At 40.5% G+C, this 20,477-nt stretch overlaps 1 protein-coding gene across 3 annotated transcripts in view; it reads right to left on the reverse strand.

Annotated features, from left to right (window-relative positions):
• Positions 1–20,477, reverse strand: part of GPC3 (glypican 3) — a 461,965-nt gene that overhangs the window by 46,483 nt on the left and 395,005 nt on the right. For all 3 annotated transcript variants that reach the window (XM_012001312.1, XM_012001313.1, XM_012001314.1), the window contains one exon: positions 15,357–15,516. In XM_012001312.1, the coding sequence (XP_011856702.1) occupies positions 15,357–15,516 (160 nt within the window). The remainder of the gene's footprint in view (positions 1–15,356; positions 15,517–20,477) is intronic.

Consider the following 20,477-nt stretch of genomic DNA (forward strand, 5'->3'; position numbering starts at 1 on the left):
CATAAAATTTTAGCCCCTCAGAGCTATTCAGGACCCTGGAAGTCAAAAGTCCATCATGATGTAGGTATCTATCCACTCTCTGACACCTGAGCCCCATCCAGCCACTATTTCTTATTCTTTTGTTTTGTTTTGTTTTGAGATGCAGTCTCACTCTGTTGCCCAGGCTGGAGTGAAGTGGTGCGATCTCAGCTCACTGCAACCTCCACCTCCTGGGTTCAAGCAATTCTCCCATCTCAGCCTCCTGAGTAGCTGGGATTACAGGTGTGCGCCACCATGCCTGGCTAATTTTTGTATTTTTAGTAGAGACAGGATGTTGCCATGTTAGCTAGGCTGGTCTTGAATTCCTGGCCTCAAGTGATCTGCCTGCCTCGGCCTCCCAAAGTGCTGGGATTACACGCGTGAGCCACTGCACTTGGCCTGATATGCTTATTTATTCTCTAGTCAAATACCTTCAAAGTCAGGAAGCTGATTGTTTCTCACAGCAATCCATTCAATTGAGGAATAGCTCAAAGAGATAGTTCATCTTTCTGTTAGCCAAAATATGTCTCCTTGTAAATGTCATGCATTGGCTCCAGATCTACTCTCCTCTTCCATATGCAAGACCTCTTACTATTAGAAGACAACATTCATATCTTCCTAATTCTTCTCTCATGTAGACTGAACACTGTTACTTCTTTTCACCACTCTCCCACTGTCCCTGTGTGCAGAATCTGTCCCATCTGTCTCTCTCTTTTCAAGATGCACAGGAGGCTACAAACACCCTATGTTTCACATGCCGTGCCTTCCCCCACTCAGCTGAGTCCTTACTCCTGTGTTGACTGGAACAGGGATCTCAGATTTCTTTGCTCACAAATACAGCTGCTAAAAGTTGAGGACACTTTGAGGAAGCTAGTTTAAGATGCAGTGAAGGTGAAGCACACTGTTGCCTATCAAATATGGGACCAAAGGAAGCAAATGTGAAAAGTAAACATTACACATCCATAACTGAATATTTACTACGTACGTACTAAGTGAGAGTCACTGAGCAGCATGGAGGGAAGGAGAATAGGTGATTGAGAACTGTGAAGTGTATACACAGGATGAAAAATACTTGCTTTCAACCCTCCAAGGAGTTCACTGTTAATTGGAGAAACCACTCTCCTCTGAAGCTCATCCTGAAGGTGCTCATGAGATTTCCTCCTGCTCTAACCTAGACTGTCCTCGGATACCTGAATTTGTAGAATAGCCTCTACTCCATTTTTGTTTTTTCTTTTTAAAACAGATTCTCACTCTGTCACCCAGGCTGAAGTGCAGTGGCTAGATCTCGGCTCACTGCAACCTCCACCTCCCAAGTTCAAGCGATTCTCATGCCTCACCCTCCCGAGTAGCTGGGATGACAGGTGCTCACCACCATGCCTGGATATTTTTGGATTTGTGGTAGAGACGGGGTTTCACCATGTTGCTCAGGCTGATCTCGAACTCCTAGGCTCAAGCAATCCATCTACCTTGGCCTCCCAAACTGCTGGGATTACAGGTGTGAGCCACTGTGCCTGGCTTCTACTCCATTTTTATTTACTTGGTAATTATAGTACTGCTTCAGTCCACCAATGAGCTACAAATTAAAAGATTCTATTTGTGCTGGTGCTCGTGTTCTCACTTTAAAAGCTTATTTACCATCAGACATTCACATTAGAATTGTAAAAAACAAAAACAAAAACAGACTAAAAGGCACTTTTTTAAAAACTCAGGAAGTATATTTGGAAATGATAAGAATCATTAAACATCTTTTAGGCAGGTGTGTACACAGGCAAGATCTATAACAAGGTTTCCTTTCAGAAAAAGTAACCACACAAAAACTTGCCAGTAATTTCGTTCCTACCAGTGCGAATGGGAAATCTCCTTGTAACTGGCACAGACGAATAAAGGAAAGAGGGGAGGTGATGGCTACATCTTTGTTCTTTTTGCCATGTTAGAAAAACCTAGAGGACTGCACTGTCTGAATTGGAGAGATTTGACAGCACCTATGTGCACGTGTGTACAGTTTAAGGGGCCTTATGGAAAGTCAATGATTGCAGGGCATCGGATGGCTCCACATCCCTCCCCCTCTCTGAGTAGGACCTCAGCCCTCACTTTATTCCTGATCTCTACCTGCAGCCACCAGGACTATCCACACTAGATCTTTTCAGCTTCTATCTCACTCTGCATGCTCATGATTCCTTGTTTCTGATTTGAACCCCCTAGGAGATCATTGTTTATCATGGAAACTTTGGATGACAGCACAGGTTTAATTAGACATCTCTACATTTCTCTCTTTCTGCTATGTTATTTCTTCTTGCAGGGGAGCACTTTCCTTTTGCTGGCATGTAAGTCTGCACTCCCAGATCCCTCGGGGATGTTACCCTACAGGGAGGGACTGCTTCACTTCTGTTTGGCAGCTCAGCGAGAGGCTTCGGGCTTGCCACTTTCTTGCTGGATCCTTCTCTACTTTCCCACCAGATGAATGCGGAACCTCTCCATCGCTTTCCTTTCTACCAATACTTGGCTAAATTACCACATTTTAGTTGAAGCTGTCATGAAACTGGCCAACATGGCTTCTGTCCAAAGAAAATCAATTACACCACTTAGTCAAATTCATCTGTTCAACGGTTTCCTCTTAATTTGAAAATTGATTAGAAAATATAATACAATGGCACTAAATTGCTCACAATATCCCTAATACTTACCCAATTCTTAGAGAGTTATGTGTAAGGCCTACCAGCAAGTACAACTTTTACAGTATTACTCCTGATAAAAGCCTTACAGCCTACTGGTTCAGATCGGAAAGTATCACAGTGCAGCATACCTAGAAAAGCAAATCTCAGAATATCTCCTTCCAAATAATAAGAAACAAACTCCCTAAGGTATCCTGAGTTACGATAACTTTATGGGAAGTTTTAACCTTTGCTCATTCTCATCTATCACCAGATTACCTATAGTAATTCCCTAGCCAACACTAAAGCATGGGGAAGGCCTCTTTCTTGGTATACCTACTCAATTGGCAGGTAATATCACTGCTAAAGCTCACATCTAAGTCCCCTTTGTGAGCCCTGGGAGCTTCGCAAAGCTCTAGGGTAAGCTGGGATTGGCTGTCTTGTCAATTGATTAGCGAGTACCACCTGGTCTGTATCTGTGTGAAAAGTGCTATTATGGTGAGCTTTGCTTCCTTCAGCTTCCCTATGACATTTGATCTCTAAAAGAAAAGATCAAAACATGAAAGCAGATTGCTTGTAGCTCAGAGCGAGATAGAATAGAAAAAAATCAGAGGCCCTTTCTCCCCAACTCGTTGTCCACCCATGCCCTTACCGCCCCACTAGCACCAAAGAAAACAAAACATAACTAGCTGTGATTCTTTCAAGATGTAAGTGACTACTACTGTTGTGACTATGTGGTTATTTGTACAACTCAGCAGACATATTTGTCATTGTTCAAATAGGTTCTCACTTCAAATCACCCTGGGCTAAAAACAAGTTAATGAGTAATTTAAAATGCCACCTTTGGGGATGGAGATGATGGAGAACATCTTTTTTTCAGAGATTCCTTCTTTTTTTATTTTTAACTGACAGGTAATAATTGTATATATTTATGGGGTACATGGTGATGTTTTGTTTCACTTAATATATACTGATCAGATCAGGGTCATTATCCATCAAGGGTCATTAGCATATCCATCATCTCAAACACTTATCATTTCTTTGTGCTGGGAACATTCAATATCCTTCTTCGACTATTTGAAACTATATTTTATTGTTAACTATAGTCATCCTACAGTGGTTCTAGAACACCAGAACTTATTCCTCTTATCTAGCTGCAATTTTGTATCCTTCAACATATCTCTCCCTACCCCACCTCTGTTCTACTTTTTACTTCTATGAGTAAACTTTTTTTAGTTTTCATATATGAATGAGAACATGTGGTGTTTAACTTTTTGTTACCAGCTTATTTCAATTAACACAATGTCCTCCAGTTCCATTCACATTGGCTGGAATGACAGGATTTCCTTCTTTTTTTATGGATGAATAGTATTCCACAGTGTATATACACTGTATTTTCTTTATGCATTCATCTGTTGTTGGAAACCAAGGTTGAGTCCATATTTTGGCCATTGTGAATACTGTTGCACTAAACATGGGGGTGCAGATGTCTCTTCAATATATTGGTTTCCTTTCCTTTGAGTAAATGCCCAGTAGTGGGATTGCTGGATCATATGGTAGTTCTATTTGTAGTTTTTTGAGGAATCTCCACACTGTTCTTTACAGTGGCTGTACTAGTGTATATTGCCACCAACAGTGTATAAGAGTAGCACATTTATAATGAAAATTATTGACTTAGACATTTGGAACTTAGTTTAGTTTTATTCACCAAAAGCCTTTAGCTAAAATTATAATTTAAGTTCTAACCCTGAACAATATTAATAATATTATCCTAAATGGATATGATGCTTTAAAGTTTATAAAATATGTTACATTCATTATCTCATGTGTTTCACTCAGCAACTTATGAGGTGGGTAGGTCAGGAAATATTTTATCACCATTTTTGCAAGTAAGGAAACTGAGGCTCAGAGGAACTGAGTGACTTTGTCCAAAGTCACAACATTGGGAAGTGGCAGACACAGAATTGGGACCCAGTTTGTTTGACTCTGTAGAAGTGCGCCTTTCCCTTCACATCTCGAACTTCAACAGTCTAAGGGTAAGAAGGTGTCTCATTTGCCCAACAGATGGGATCTCCCTCCCAGTGGATGACATGGGGTCCCTTGCACTGAGGTCACATGTTGGAGGGGCTGATATCCAAAGAAATAAGTTTGGAGGGAGTCACTACAAGATCTTGCCTGGGAGTTCCAGGGGTGGCTTACTTAGCAGGAAGCAATCTACAACTTATGTGACAAAGATCTGAACGGTGCATTTCCAAAGAGCACAAAGGAAGTAGAATTGGGTTACTCACACTATAAAATACATTTTGGTAAAACTGCCCCAATTTATTCCTGGCCTTGTTACCAACAGGGTAGTATAAATAGATATATTGCTGTATCTAATGTATTCCGAGCTCTGCATAGGACCTAACAACTTTCCCATTTAAAAAACAAAAAACAAACAAACAAACAAAACCCAGGACATTTCATTTCCCTACAAGCTTCCTACTCATTTTTTAGCAGGCAACATAATTTGTTCTAAATCATTAATATTTTGCAGTTGTCACTCATGATAAAAGGCCTATCATAAAGTTCCAATGGCCCTTTTCACCAGACCACTCTATTAAAATTAATGAGTTTATTAATACAAAATGACTACCAGCCTACGTTTATGAAGGTTTGACTTGACACTTTAGAAGAACGCTTAAGCCATTGAAGTGTCCTTCACCTTTCCTATGTGCGTAGGCTTATTAGGAGTAGAAGTGTAAGGTTACACTTGATCCAGTTAAAAAAAAAAAAAGAATAAAGATAATTGGCTTATGAAAATATTTCCTAATTGCTGTTTTACTTGAGGTCATTTTTATTTTGCTTTCAGATTATAAGGTAAGTACAAAAAGGGAATATATGCTACAGACAGCTTAAATAATAAGTTATAATCCAATGATATCAAATAATACTAATGATATTACCTTAAATGGGGCTCACAGCTGTGAAATCATAAAGGCTTCCTCCACAGTACTGCTGGGAAGAAGTGACTAGCCAGAGGCAGACCACTGCTTTCCGCCATAGCACTTGGAGATGACAACAGAAGAATGGCAAAAGGGACCAGTCACCCCCTGTCAAGCAACAAGTGGCAGGTTTTCTTTTTGCAGTCCCCACACTGACATCTGAGAGACTGAAAGTTTCTTGAAGGCAAGCATTTCTATGAGAAATATCTGTGTACCAAGGGCAATAAACAGTCATTTGCTTTTAATACTGGTGATACTGTTTGACTGTGTCCCCACCCAAATCTCATCTAGAATTGTAGCTCCCATAATTCCCACATGTTGTGAGAGGGACCCTGTGGGAGGTAATTGAATCATGGGGGCAGTTTCTCCCATACCATTCTTGTGGTAGTGAATAAGTCTCATGAGATCTGATGGTTTTATTTATGCAGTTACTTATTTTATTTTTTTGAGATGGAGTTTCGCTCTTGTTGTCCAGGCTGGAGTGCAATGGTGTGATCTCAGCTCACTGCGACCTCCGCCTCCCAGGTTCAAGCCATTCTCCTCCCTCAGCCTCCCGAGTAGCTGGGATTACAGGCATGCACCACCACACCCGGCTAATTTTGTATTTTTAGTAGAGGTAGGGTTTCTCCATGTTGATCAAGCTGGTCTTGAAGACCCAACCCTCAGGTTATCTGCCCGCTTTGGCCTCCCAAAGTACTGGGATTACAGGCATGAGCCACCACACCCGGCTGATCTGATGGTTTTATAAAGGGTTTCCCCTTTTGCATGGCTCTCATTCTCTCTTGCCCACTGCCATGTAAGGTGTGCCTTTGCTCTCCCTTCATCTTCTGCCATGGTTGTGAGTCCTCCCCAGCCATGTGGAACTGTGAGTCCATTAAACCTGTTTCCTTTATAAATTACCCAATCTCTCATATGTCTTTATCAGCAGCACGAGAACAGACTAATACAATTGGTTTAAGCCCTAAGCCCAGGATGTGTTTCCTGAACTGTACTCCCCAGCCCATACCCCTCTTACTCCCATGTAGCAACAAGGAATGTTTCTGTCTTGTATAGTAGGTTTCCACTTTCTTCATTCATCATTTTGCCCTGTCTTCAGCCCAGCTTGAGACAAGATCATCTTTTTGTTCTGAGACTTGCAGTTATAAAGACATTAGGATCACTAGAATGTCCTGGCTGCACCCACAGAGCAGGGTAAGCTGGAGCAAGAACAGGTCCAGGGAGGACAAGGAAGGATGAGGAATGTTAATGCAGGTGTCTCTGAGATGGCTGTTTCTTGCTGGGAGTTGCTTTTTCTATGTTCCAGTTGTGTTTCCAATAGCAGATGCGCGTGTGTGTGCATGTGTGTTTCTGTGCAGGTAAGAGTGGGAACACGGTGGAGAGGGGGCAGATGGTCAAGATGCTTAGTCATCACATATTAACCTGGGACACCTGGCCAGAGTTTGCAAAGTTTCTCAGGGATCTGCCCCAGCCGAAGCACTGGGAGTGGCCAGCTTACAAGAAGGGCTTTGAGAAAGTCATTAACTAGGAACACTGCAGATGTCAGCCTGGCAAAAAGAGAGCTTATTACACCAGATCCATCATGGATGAAGATCTGTTTCTGGAGGGGAGTCTGTACATGGGTGTTCAGACTCATGGGCAAAATCTAATCTTTGCAGAAAATACACGAGCTAGAGATGCTGAGAAAGCTAAAGGACTTCCCAAGATTTTAGACTAATAATAATCATCATCTATGGTTGCTTTAAATATTTGTAAAACTTAACAGGTTAAAAAGCACTTTTCTAGTCATTATTATATTTGATTTTCACAATAACTCATTGAAGTAGGCAAGGCAAGGGTGATTATGCCCATTTTACAACTGGGGAAACTGAGGCTCAGAGCAGCTAAATAACTTGCTCAAGGACCCAAGTGTCCTAATCAATTACATGGATGACTGGGCCTTGAAGTTCTCTTACACTTAGAATACTTAACTCATTGTTGGGCAGTTTAGTGACTTCTTACATGCTTGAAGTATTAAACCTAAAAGGACAGAAGTTCCCAATTTGAATGTAGTAAGGGGCTGGGCACAATGAGTCATACCTGTAATCCCAGCACTTTGGGAGGCTGAGGTGGGAGGATGGCTTGAGCCCAGGAGTTCAAGACCAGCCTGGGCAAGAAAGCAAAACACTATCTCTACAAAACATAAGATAATTAGCTGGGCATGGTGGCATGTGGCTGTAGTCCCGACTACTCAGGAGGCTGAGGCAAGATGATTGCTTGAGCCTAGGAGTTCGAGACTGCAATGAGTTCTGATTGCACCATTGTACTCCAGCCTGAGCAACAAAGTGAGATCCTGTCGGGGAAAAAAAAAAAAGGCTGCAAACAAATCACCCAAGGTCTTGTTAAAATGGCTTTCTGATTCAGTAGGTCTTGAGGTGGCCCCTGAGATTCTGCATTTCTAATAAGCTCCCAGATAATACAAATGCTTCTGGTCCATGGACCCCACTTGGAGTAGCAACGGTTAAGAGGATATTGTTTTTGAATGTTGGTTACCTGGTTGTAATTGTCTTTCATGGGTCTTAAACAAACAAACAAGCAAACAAACAAACATAAGACAATTGTAATCTACATCTACAGGCACTCTGAGCTCTCATAGGTCAGCAACAACAGAACAGTAGCTTTAATATCATTTTTGAGTGCTTACTAGATACCAGGCACTGTGCCAAATGCTTTGCAAGGATGATTTTATTTAATCCCCACAACTCTATGAAATAGGAACTATTACTATCTCCATTTAAACATATACACACACACACACACACACACACACACACACATATATATATTTTAAGTTCTGGGATACATGTGACAGACATGCAGATTTGTTCTATAGGTAAATGTGTGCTATGGTGGTTTGCTGCACCTATCAACCCATCACCTAGGTATTAAGCCCAGCATGCATTAGCTATTGATCCTGATGCTCTCCCTCTCCCGCCCCCATCCAGGGGCCCCATTGTGTGTTGTTTCCTTCCCTGTGTCCATGTGTTCTAATTGTTCAATCCCACTTATGAGTGAGAACATGCGGTGTTTGGTTTTCTGTTCCTGTGCTAGTTTGCTGTATATCCACATTTTAGAAACAGAAGCAGGCTGAGAGAGATGAAGTATCCCACTGCTACAGTTTGATGAATGGTTGTGCCCCATCCAAAATTCATGTTGAAACTTAATGCTCCCGACAATGTAACAGTATGAAGAGGTGGGGCTTTTAGGAGGTGATTAGGCCATGAGGGCTCTGCCCTCATGGAGGGAATTAGCCCCTTATAAAAGCGCTGGAGAGAACTAGGTAGGCTCCTTTCTACCTTTCCATCTCTTCTGCCATGTGAGGACACAGCATCTGTCCCTTTTTTGCCCTTCTGCCTTTCCCCAGGTGAGGACACAGCATTTGTTTCTTCTGCAACATGAGGATGCAGGAAGGCGGCATTCACCAGACACCAAATGCTGGCACCTTCGTCTTGGACTTCCTGGCCACCAGAACTGTAAGTATAACTTCCTAGTATGTATATATTATTCAGTCTACGGCATTTTGTTATAGCAGTGCAAATGGACTAGGATACGCATGGAAAGGGAAATACATTACCCTTGGTTCTGAGAAGTGCAAGGAACAGGCGAAGATGTAACCATGGGTAAGACATCATGCAATGGTCATCCCACCAACAATTAAATTCGACAATCAGAAAGAAGAAGACTCTAAGGATTCTATGTAAAATTTATAAATAAGAAGTAAGGAAAACACTTAGGGAACTTTGAGATGAATAGTTTTATAAATGAATATACCCCAGAAAGCCTGGAAATGACTAAAACCTTATTATTAGGTTGGCGCAAAAGTAATTGTGGTTTTTGCCATTACTTTTAATAGCATCCTAATGCACAAGTGTGTTGAAGACCACATGTGGGGAGCCCTTGGTAAGAAGCCCAGCTTGCCAGATTGGTGGAAAAGTCAAGGGGGTTAGAGTGGGGAAAATGAGATCTTTTCTATATGGAACTATAGCTCAAGAGAAGAGAACAGAGAACCTGCAAGGTCAGATGAAAACTTACAAGAAGATGTCCTCAAAAGACTCTGATAAGCACCTTCCCAGGGATCAAAGCCAAAGAAATGAATATAATCACAGACTGCTGGCACTGGAATGCCCTGCAAGACTTGTGTGTGCACTCCCTCTATTTCACAAATGGAGAAACTGACTTTTCAAAAGTGGAAGGGGCTCGCTTTAGGACACATGGGAGAAGCAAAGCCAGGAATAGAACCTGGGTGTCCTGCACTTCATTCAGTGCCTCAAAAGAAGGGAAGAAGTAAGCCAGGGAAGCCAGCCAATAGAACTACTTGCTGGTCATGTTGCAAAAGGTCTGTTCAGGGACAAAAGGGAGATACAAGAGAGTCTTAACATATTCCGAGCCATGCTCTTTATTCCCAAGTTGTCTTTTGGAGGAGGCAATTTGGAGGGCTAAATGAAATGGTGGTGAATGTGCATGGTGTTCCAAGTCTAGCTGACTAAACAAATGGATGCTGATGAATCATCAGGACCAGATGGCATCTATCCAAATTTTAGGTAAAATTGTGTAACAGTTGACCAAAGCATATAGCCTGTCATTCCAAATAGCTATTATGCCAAATAGCTATTGTACCATGAGCCTGGCAGATTGGCAATGAGTCTCCTCTCCATGAGAAGAATTTGTAAAGGGGGCCCAAGGAACTTCAGGCTGGTAGGATCACTGAACATGTTAGGCAAGTGTAAAGCATTGGGGACAAGGCATCACTTTTCCTCTCAATTAAATTAACCACCATTTGTCTAATGTTTTACAGTTTATAAAGAACTTAGTGTTAATCATGCCTAACAAATTGACTAGAATTCTTTTACAGGATAAATGTGTATGTGGACAAAGGGAAACCATGGATGTAATCTATTTAGATTTTGAAAAGGCCCTTGACAAGATCCCACGCCAAACACTGTTTTAACAAGTTAAGTCACCATGGAATTGTGGAGTAGTGCTTTGAAATGGATAGGAAAGTGGCTTATAGTCAGGGAAGCACAAGTAGGAATAAGCATAGACTTTTCTGGAGAAGTATGAACAGTGGTATGTCTCAGGGATCAGTGCTGGGACCAGTCAACGTTTTGGTAAGTTGTCTGGGCAACCTTTAGATGACCACAACTTTTACAGGTAACAAAATGCAAAGCTGACTTTGATCCTTTTATAGTTGTATTGATGATCAGAGAAAAAAGAGTCAGAGTAGGCTTGTTCAAGGAGTGGCCTCTGAAACCAGACTTCTTGGCTCTGAATCCTGACTCTGCCCTTCGTGAATGTGACTTTAAGCAAGTCACTCCACCTCCTCCAGCATACTTTTTTAATTATTATACTTTAAGTTCTAGGGTACATGTGCACAACATGCAGGTTTATTACATATGTATACATGTGCCATGTTGGTGTGCTGTACCCGTTAACTTGTCATTTACATTAGGTATATCTCCTAACGCTATCCCTCCCCCCTCCCACCACCCCACGACAGGCCCCAGTGTGTGATATTCCCCGTCCTGTGTCTAAGTGTTCTCATTGTTCAATTCCTACCTATGAGTGAGAACACCTCCAGCATAAATTTTATCATCTGTAAAGTGAGAATAGTAATGACCCCTACCTCATAGTGGTATTGTGAAAATGATATGAGACAATGCATGCCAAGCCCTGGCACAGTGTTTAGAGCATAATAAGTGTCCAATGAACATTAGCTTCTCTTATTTTTACTTTTCATATTTATTCAACATTCTTCTAATAGGTTGCCAGGCTCTGAGTGGTAACTTTATGTCCTGTGGAACCTTGGAGCTATTGTAGACTGTTTCATGAAAGCACCGGCAGAATTCATTTTAGTAATGAATTCAGAGGACAGAGGTAACTATGGACTGAGATGGCTATGAAAGATTTCATGGAGAGAAACTAACAATTATGGAACACCTAGTATATGCCAGATACTTGCCTAGATGCTTTATAAATGTTCCCCCTTGATTTAATAGTCCAATGAAGCTGGCATTATGATCCCCACTTAATGGATGACAGAATGGAGACATAGAGAGGAGGCTAAGAAACTTGTCCCAGGGCATGCTTGCTCATAAGTAGAGCAATAATTTAAATAAACATTTGTCCTACCCCAAGACCTATTTTCTTTTCACTGCATCACACTTGAATTGCACCTTGAAGGATGGGTAAAATTTAAGATGAAAGAAAAAAAGGTAGATCTATATAGAAATAAAATGGGCAGGCCTGGCACTGGGGCTTATGCCTGTAATCTCAGCACTTTGGGAGGCCGAGGCAGGCAGGGATCACACGAGGTCAGGAGTTCGAGACCAGCCTGGCCAACATGGCAAAACCCTGTCTCTACTGAAAATACAAAAATTAGCTGGGAATGGTTGTGTGCACCTGTAATCCCAGCTACTCAGGAGGCTGAGGCAGGAAAATTGCTTGAACCCGGGAGACAGAGGTTTCAGTGAGCCAAGATTGTGTCACTGCACTCCAGCCTGGGCAACACAGTGAGTGAGCTCTGTCTCAAAAAAAAAAAAAAAAAAAAAAAAAAAAAAAGAAAAAGAAAGAAATAAACATGGGCAGTGGTGTGAAAATAGAAACAAGAACAGTATGTTTATGGGGTTCATGGAGCATGAATATGGCTGTTCTTACCAAAGTGGAGGGAACTTATGGGGGCTAGTGGTGGGGAATGAAGCCAGAAGGGTAGTTGAGGCTAGACCAGAAGGCCCTCAGAACTCTGCTAAGGAGTCTTAGCTTTATCCTCAAGGCATGAAGGCAGCTGAGCTGCGGAGAAAGTATAAGTTGCCTTCAAAAGATTAACCAGGTAGCTATGCAAGATGAATTTGATGGAATCTTCTGCTTGGGTCTCAAATTCTTTGTCCTCTAATCTACTAGCCTAAGGCTCTCAATACTCCTGCCTGAGCCTAGAAGCCTGGAGACCACCTAGGATGTGTTTGCAATAGTATGTGCAGGAGAGTGTGAAGGCGGAATAGAAAGGAAGGATTGGGCTGGGCATGGTAACTCACGCCTGTAATCCCAGCAGGTTGAGATTTGGGAGGCTGAGGTGGGTGGATCACCTGAGGTCAGGGGTTTGAGACCAGCCTGACCAACATGGAGAAACTCCGTCTCTACTAAAAATACAAAAAACTAGTTGGGTGTGGTGGTGCACACCTGTAATCCCAGCTACTTGGGAGGCTGAGGCAAGAAAATTGCTTGAGCCCGGGAGGTGGAGGTTGCAGTGAGCTGAGACTGCACCATTGCACTCCAGCCTAGGCAACAAGGGCCAAACTCCATCTCAAAAAAAAAAAAAAGAAGTATCAACAGAAGCAGAATAAATTATAAATTACAAAGAAAGAATCAACAGGGACTGGGGGCCTAACTGCATATAAGGGCAAGGGAGAAGAAAGAAGCAAAGATGGCTTTAGGTTTAAGCCTCAGTGATCAGGAGAATGATGGTCAGTTGATAAATCTGACTTGTGACACATCACGTTGGGGGTGGTGGTGGTGGTGAAGTCAGAAATGATTAATAAGCAGCTGGAGATGTGGGATGGCAGTTCAGGAGATCAGTTGAGACTCGTGGTAATGACTTTATGTAAGTTATTTCCCACAGTGTTATAATAGTTAAAGAATGTTCATTGTAGGGTTATCGACAACAGCCAAGAGGTGGAAGTAATCTACATGTCCATTGATGGATGAATGGATAAAGAAATTGTGGTACATACATACAATGGAATATTACTCAGCCTTAAAAAGAAGGAAATCTTGTTAGATGCTACAACATGGATGAACCTTGAGAAAATTATGCTAAGTGAAATAAACCAGTCACAGAAGGACAAATACTGCATGATTCCACCATATATGAGTTATCTAAAGTAGTCACAGAAGCAGAAAGTAAAATTGTTGTTGCTAAGGGCTGGGGGAGGGAAAAATAAGGAGTTGCTGTTCAATGGACATAGAGTTTTAGTCACACAAGATGAAAATGTTCTAGAGATTTGTTGAACAACAATGTGCATATAATTAACAATATTGTACTGTACATGTAAAAGTTTGTTAAGAGGGCAGATACCATGTTAGATTTTTGTTTACCCTAATAAAAAATAAATACACAAATCATAAAAAAAAGTTGAGGCCAGCCATGGTGGCTCACACCTATAAATCCCAGCACTTTGGGAAGCTGAGGTAAGAGAATCACTTGAGTCCAAGAGTTCGAGGCTGCAGTGAGGTGTGAACGTGCCATTGCACTCCAGCCTGGGGGACAGAGGGAGACCCTATCTCAAAAAAGAAGAAAAAGTTGAAAGAGGGAGAGTAGATAAGATCTGCATTCTCTCTGGAGAAGAGAGAAAAGATGGAGGCTTAAGAAGGGACATCCGGATAATAGCCAGTTTCAGGTAGGATTAGGAAGAAGAACTAAGAAGGAAAGAGGCTGCCAGAGAAATAGGAACATTTAGCATCTCAGAGGCCATGGGTGATACGGTTTTAAGGAGAAGGCTGTGCACCGCAGAAGAAAGAGAATGGCACTGGAAGTCTCAAGACCCGAGGTAGATTTCTAGTTCTTCCATATAGAGCAATCTCATTTCTTCTCTGAGACCTGGTTTTATTATCTGTAAAATCGAAGAACACCTATCCACATGAAAGTACTCTAAACTGTGATATGGGATACAAATGTTAGGAAATTTTGTTGTTGTTTTGCCTCCTTGACCCCAGCAGTACTATATTACTTTTTTCTATTGCTTTTGTTGTTTAGTTATTATTATTTTTTTAAAATTGAGACAGACTCTGGCTCTGTCTCCCAGGCTGGAGCACAGTGGCACAATCTCAGATCACTACAACCACTGCCTCCTGGACTCAAGCAATCCTCCCAAGTAGCTGGGACAATAGGCATACCACCACAATCTGCTAAGTTTTGTATTTTTGTAGAGATGGGATTTCATCATGTTGCCCAGGTTGGTCTGGAACTGCTGGGCTCAAGCGATTCTCTCACCTCAGCCTCCTAAATTGCTGGGATTACAGGCATGAACCACCGTGCCCTACCACTCTTGTCTTTATGTAGGTCTTCAGTTATGTGCCATAGCCTATCTATGTTAGACTACTTGTGAGAAAACAAAATAGACATAACGTCCTAAGAAAAGAGGCTCAGCTAATGGCTCTTCCTTTGAAAGTTATCCCACCATTGGTTTTCAGAAGACTTCCAAGGTTGCATTTCTTTTTGTTTGTTTGTTTGTTTGTTTGTTTTTAACTTTTGTTTTAAGTTCAGGGGTACATGTCTAGGTTTGTTATATAGGTAAACTTGTGTCATGGGGGTTTATTGTACAGGTTATTTCATCATGCATTTGCATTTCTTATTATGCATTTCTTTTTATAAATGAGAAGAACCAAGGAAAACTCCAATGATAAACAGAGCCAAGTGATTAGGTCAGTTCATTTTAAATAATGAAAAACAGGAAGTTACCCTTTTAATCTACCAAAGGTTGGAAATGGTGGGAGGAAAAGAAAGAGGCTACTTGAAAACTTCACTTTCTAGAGCTTGTATAGTCTTTCCTTGAAGAGTTGATGAGATGCATGTTACAGGGAATGTAAGGGAATTGCAGAAAGCAGGTTCAATTTATTTTTAATTCCTGAGCATCACCATTTTTAGATTACATTTGGGTCAGCACTAATCAGTTACCTGCAAGGAAGCGGAGCTGATTCTTCACTTTCATCATTCCATCACCAGAGCCTCCAATGCACTCATCTTCATCATCACCACAGTCTCCACTTTCAAACCCTTCCTCATCCAGGTTTTTATCCAGAACTCTACCTTTGGGCACAGACATGGTTCTCAGGAGCTGAAAGAAAACAACCAGGAATGCATCAGCTCTTCATATTTCTCAGGTAGGTCTGCACAATGTGTTATTAACAGGAGGCATTAAAAATGTTCAAGGAATTACACAGAAGCTTTAAAAAATCACTTTCAAATTTAAGTAGGTGTAAACTGCTTATACTCTTTAGAGATTCATACTTCTGAACCTTTCCACAGTATTTGATGTGATGGTCTACTCCTTGACTCTACTTACATCATGCAGTAGCCAGAGTGTATATTGCATTAGATCTTCTCATACCACGGTATTTAAGCTCCTGAAAGTCTCCATGATACAACTCACTCATGAGGAACTTAAGACATGATAAGGCAAAGCTAAGAGGACACCAAGACCAGGAAAGATCCCGATGGAAGCCCCCAATAACCAAATTTACAGTCGCTAAATTAAAACCACAAAGTGCTTCCTACCGAATGAGGAGAATAGCAGTGCCATTTTACACACATGTACAATAACTACTTATAATCAATCATCATGAATATATATGCCTTGATCACTAGAAAAATTGTTCAATATTCTCCTCTCCCACAATTCCAGTAAGATGCTTTTAAATTTAGCTTGCTTTTTGTAGATAATATGCACACTAAGAGACATGTTTGTTTCACTCTGCAGTGTCTGGCTTTTCAGTCACATGGCCAATGCATTACTAATTTAACGGGACTCCTACCTTTCAAAAGTCTCTACACTGACCCAAAGACCCAGCGCACCGCACGAAGGGTCCCCAAGGGCCGTTGTCAGATTCCATCTTATTTTTCCTCGCCATCTCTCTCCAAGGCTTCATTCTCATATTCTATTTTTGTCCTGGCTTCTTCCCCATCACCCATTTCTCATCCTAAATCTTAGACCCAACCCCTACTTTTAAAAGACAGCCAACAAAAGATTCTGGATATACAGAAACTGAGATTTTTGTGATTGTGGAAGAGGTATCCACAAAGAAAAACTGCTGCAAACACAAGCTGGGGTTTCTGTGGTTTCCATTGTCCCTATGTTTATGTCACGGCTAAGTATACTTTTATGCTCTCCACCTGTGATTTAGCTGCCACCCTGAGATCTACTTGGAAAGAGCTACATACTACAGAGAAATGTGATTCTGCAGGTGGTTTTTACGTTTTTATTTTTATTTTTTAGCAAAGAAAGGAAAGCCCCAAAGAGGTTTTTGTTTTTGTTTTTCTCTGGCCAACAACCTCTAATGGTATTGGAGAAGCCAATCTACCAACTGTCTCCCACTCCAGCACCACGTTCACCCTGATACTTCCTCTGCTGCTCATCATACACAACTACATTTATTACATATAAATACAGGCTAAGGTGAGCTAGATTAGTGGTTCTCAAACTTCTTGGTCTCAGGACTCCTTTATACTTACTGAGAACCATAGAGAACTTTTGTTTATACGAGTTATATCTATCAACATTTGCCATCTTAGAAATTATAACTGAGAAATTTAAAAAATATTTATTTGATAGCTTCTGTAAACATAACAAGAATGAACCCATGATGTGACATAAACATTTTTTTTTGACACAGGGTCTGGATCCATCACCCAGGTGGGAGTGCGGTGGCATGATCATGGCTCACTGCAGCCTCGACCTCCCAGGCTTAAGCAATCCTCCCACCTCAGTTTCCTAAGTAGCTGGGACTGCAGGTGTGTGACACCATTCCCAATTTTTTTTTTTTTTTTACTTTTTGTAGAGGCGAGGTCTCACGACATTGCCCTGGCTAGAACATAAACATTTTTGAATGACAAACATATTTTCCCAGACATAAGATAATTCGCAGGAAGAGTGGCACTATTTAACAGTTTTATAAATCTCTTTGATGTCTAGCTTAATATAAGATAGCTGGATTATCAAATCTGCTTCTCCACTCAATCTGCTGTGATATATGGTTTTGGTTGAAACATCTGCAGTTAATGCAACCTCCCACAGATATGTCGTGGGAAAAGAGAGAAGTATTTTAGCAGACTTTTCAGATAATTGTGGAGATTTTTCTTTGATACTACATAAAAACTCAACAAGTAGTTGCAATGTAGAATATGAAACCATATAAATAAATATTTCATGTCCTGTTACATTTAAATCCATTGGTATGTTTTGAACTTTGAACATGCATTTTACTCATTTTGTGTCATCATCCATGGGTCATCTGGAAAATACTGGCTCACTAAGCAATGCGGATCTTCACAATGTCAACACCTTTCATTATATGATATAAAAAATCACATTCGTTAATATTATCGCCAATCTCATCTGAAAAGTCTTTAAGTTTTGGGAAGCTCTCAAGCTCACAGTGGCAGGTAAAACTTTAAAACAACTTTTGGTGTTCTATTGAAAGCCTGAATTTTATTATTGGCAATAAATACTGCCAGTTGTTTTCCCTGAACTGACAGGCTCTCTTTGTTCCTTTCCAAGAAAATGTCTAGCAAGTATTCAAGTCTGCATAACTATAGTTTGTCAGTCATTCTCTCAAGTAAAAATGAAACAGAAAGTTCACAGCTCAAATTTCTCACAAGTGCCTTTTCTTGAGATGCACACTGACATGGTTTACTGTGTAAATACTTTAAGTGTACTTCCCATTTTATAACACAGAATCTTTTAAAAGTGCAAGAGATGAGGTTTAATAAAATTGGTAAATTTTTACAGATTCAGCAACGATATCCTTAAGTGAAACTGCCCTTTATTTTTCTGCAAGTACACACCAGTGAAGAATACAATGACTACTAGTACATTTCGGTGCTATTGGCTTAATTCATCCTGTGGTGTCTTGATTCATATTGTGGCATTGAAGAGTTGTACTTGCCACTGCTTTTGAACCATTGGTGCAAATATCAACACAGGGGGAAAGACAAATAATATCTTAGTACTGTTGTGCAAGTAGTTTTAACCTTGTGGATCCCTGGATTTCTTGGATTCCCAGGATCCATAAACCATTGTTTGAGAACTGCTTATCCAGCCTATAACATCACTTCAGTTTCACCAAAACCCCCAACGCCCTCCTTTACCATTATGTCTTATGAGAAATTTGCTTTCAACATAAGCATTTTATGTTAATTTTCAAGAATGCATCCTTTGTGTACATCATGGAATACCTGAATGATAATTTTTCACATAAGCAGAATTTATGTTTAGATATAGATTAGTGAACTTGCTATTTCTCAAGCACGTCTTGCATCTGTCCCTTTCATTAACACCTTCAGTACACATTCATTGAGAATGTACTATGAGCTGTTCTTCATTTGTGTCTGTTCAAAGCCCTCCATACTTTCAAGCCAAGTTCTAATGCCATGTCATTAATAAAGTTTTCCTGGTAGACAGTCATTATAGCTCTCCCTCTCCCTCTTCTACCACTGTTCCCTTTATCTGTACCTCCTAAATGCCACTTTCTGTATGCAATCTGGTATTATTTGTACATATGACTTCTCTCTACCACCATTCTATGAGCTGCCCAGGGGTTTAATCTTATATATCTTTGAACCCCAGAGCATTTAAGGCAGTGTCTAGCACATAGTAGGCACTCAATATATGTGCTATTGAACTGAAGCAAAATGAAGTGTTATGGTATCTTTAATTCTTTAAAAGCTATTTCCACAACCTTATGAAAAAGGAGAAAGTCAAGGTCCAGATTAATTATAGAAGAAGAATTTGTGAATGAATAGCTAAACATTTTTGGAGGACCTTGGCTAAGACCTGTAGCTAATCTTTGAGAGGCCATTTCCAACCTGTGTGCAATCCCCCCACTATTCTTGAGTAGCTCAGTTTAAAACAAAGTGCAATGAAACAAAAACCCTTTAAAACTTTGTCAGTGAAGTTACTTCTTTAGGTATTAAATCATTCCCATTCTGGTGACAAATTCAGCGTGGAAGAAGGATTACAGTAGACTTTTAAGCCATTTTACACAGACAGCCGCTGATAAACCTAACCGTCACACATTAACAAAACAAACCCAAACCTAGAAATCTATTGTTAATGCAAAAATCTTAAAGAAGAGACTGAAACTCCAGAGTGTTGAAAGAAGGGTAATGGGTCAGAGAGGAGGAATTGCCAGCAAGGAGTGGATTTAGCACAGCCTGGAATTTGGCCCAGAAATCCAATTGCCTAATTACAATTCACAATATTGACCTTTTTGTTCCCTCTCTCAGTCTTTCAGACTGAACATTCACTTTATGAAAAGATAATTATGAGGGACTTGCACACAAAAGGAGGTAACTTTAGGGGACTAATGCTTTTTATTAACTGCCATTTTCAAAGGACACTGTCCTGTTAGGTTTTTAAAAGCCAAGGCATACAATAATGATTATCAATGTAAACTATCATACTAAAACTTACATCTGAGTATTTCATTCCACTATCCCCATAGACATTCTGTTAACCTGACACTTCTGCTGTGCATTACTTTGCATACAGAGGACACCTTAGTGGAAGTGCACAAGGCCCTTCACATTCCAGCTTTTTCTACAGCCACTACTGTCTGTGCAACTCTGTTTTAGCCACTGAGACTACCACAGTTGCCTAAGCATACAATCAACTTTCTTTTAGAATCTAATATTTTAAATATGCAAGTATCAAATATAGAAAAGTGAAAGGAAAAAGAAACAAGGAAGAAAACCCCTAATTCCCAAACTTAAATAAACAATGTTTGTGTTTTCAAAGGTCAGCACTTTTTAATGCTTGTTTTTCAATTGAACTTGTATTTGGGAAGCAGATTGACTTGAGCTAGAATACTACTTTTTCCACTTATTAAAATTGTATTTTCAGACAAGCTGCTTAATCTCCCTAAACCTCAGTGTCCTCATCTATAAAATGAGGGAAATAATGCCTGCCTCACAGAATTGTTATAATAAGTAAATGTGATAAACGTCATACTTTACATGGGATAATGCATCTATCCATTAAGGGATCTATCAACATTTACTTAACCATTTTCCTAATATTGA

The sequence above is a fragment of the Mandrillus leucophaeus genome, unplaced genomic scaffold (genome assembly GCF_000951045.1).
Source record: "Mandrillus leucophaeus isolate KB7577 unplaced genomic scaffold, Mleu.le_1.0 Scaffold659, whole genome shotgun sequence".
NCBI classification, from domain to species: domain Eukaryota; kingdom Metazoa; phylum Chordata; class Mammalia; order Primates; family Cercopithecidae; genus Mandrillus; species Mandrillus leucophaeus.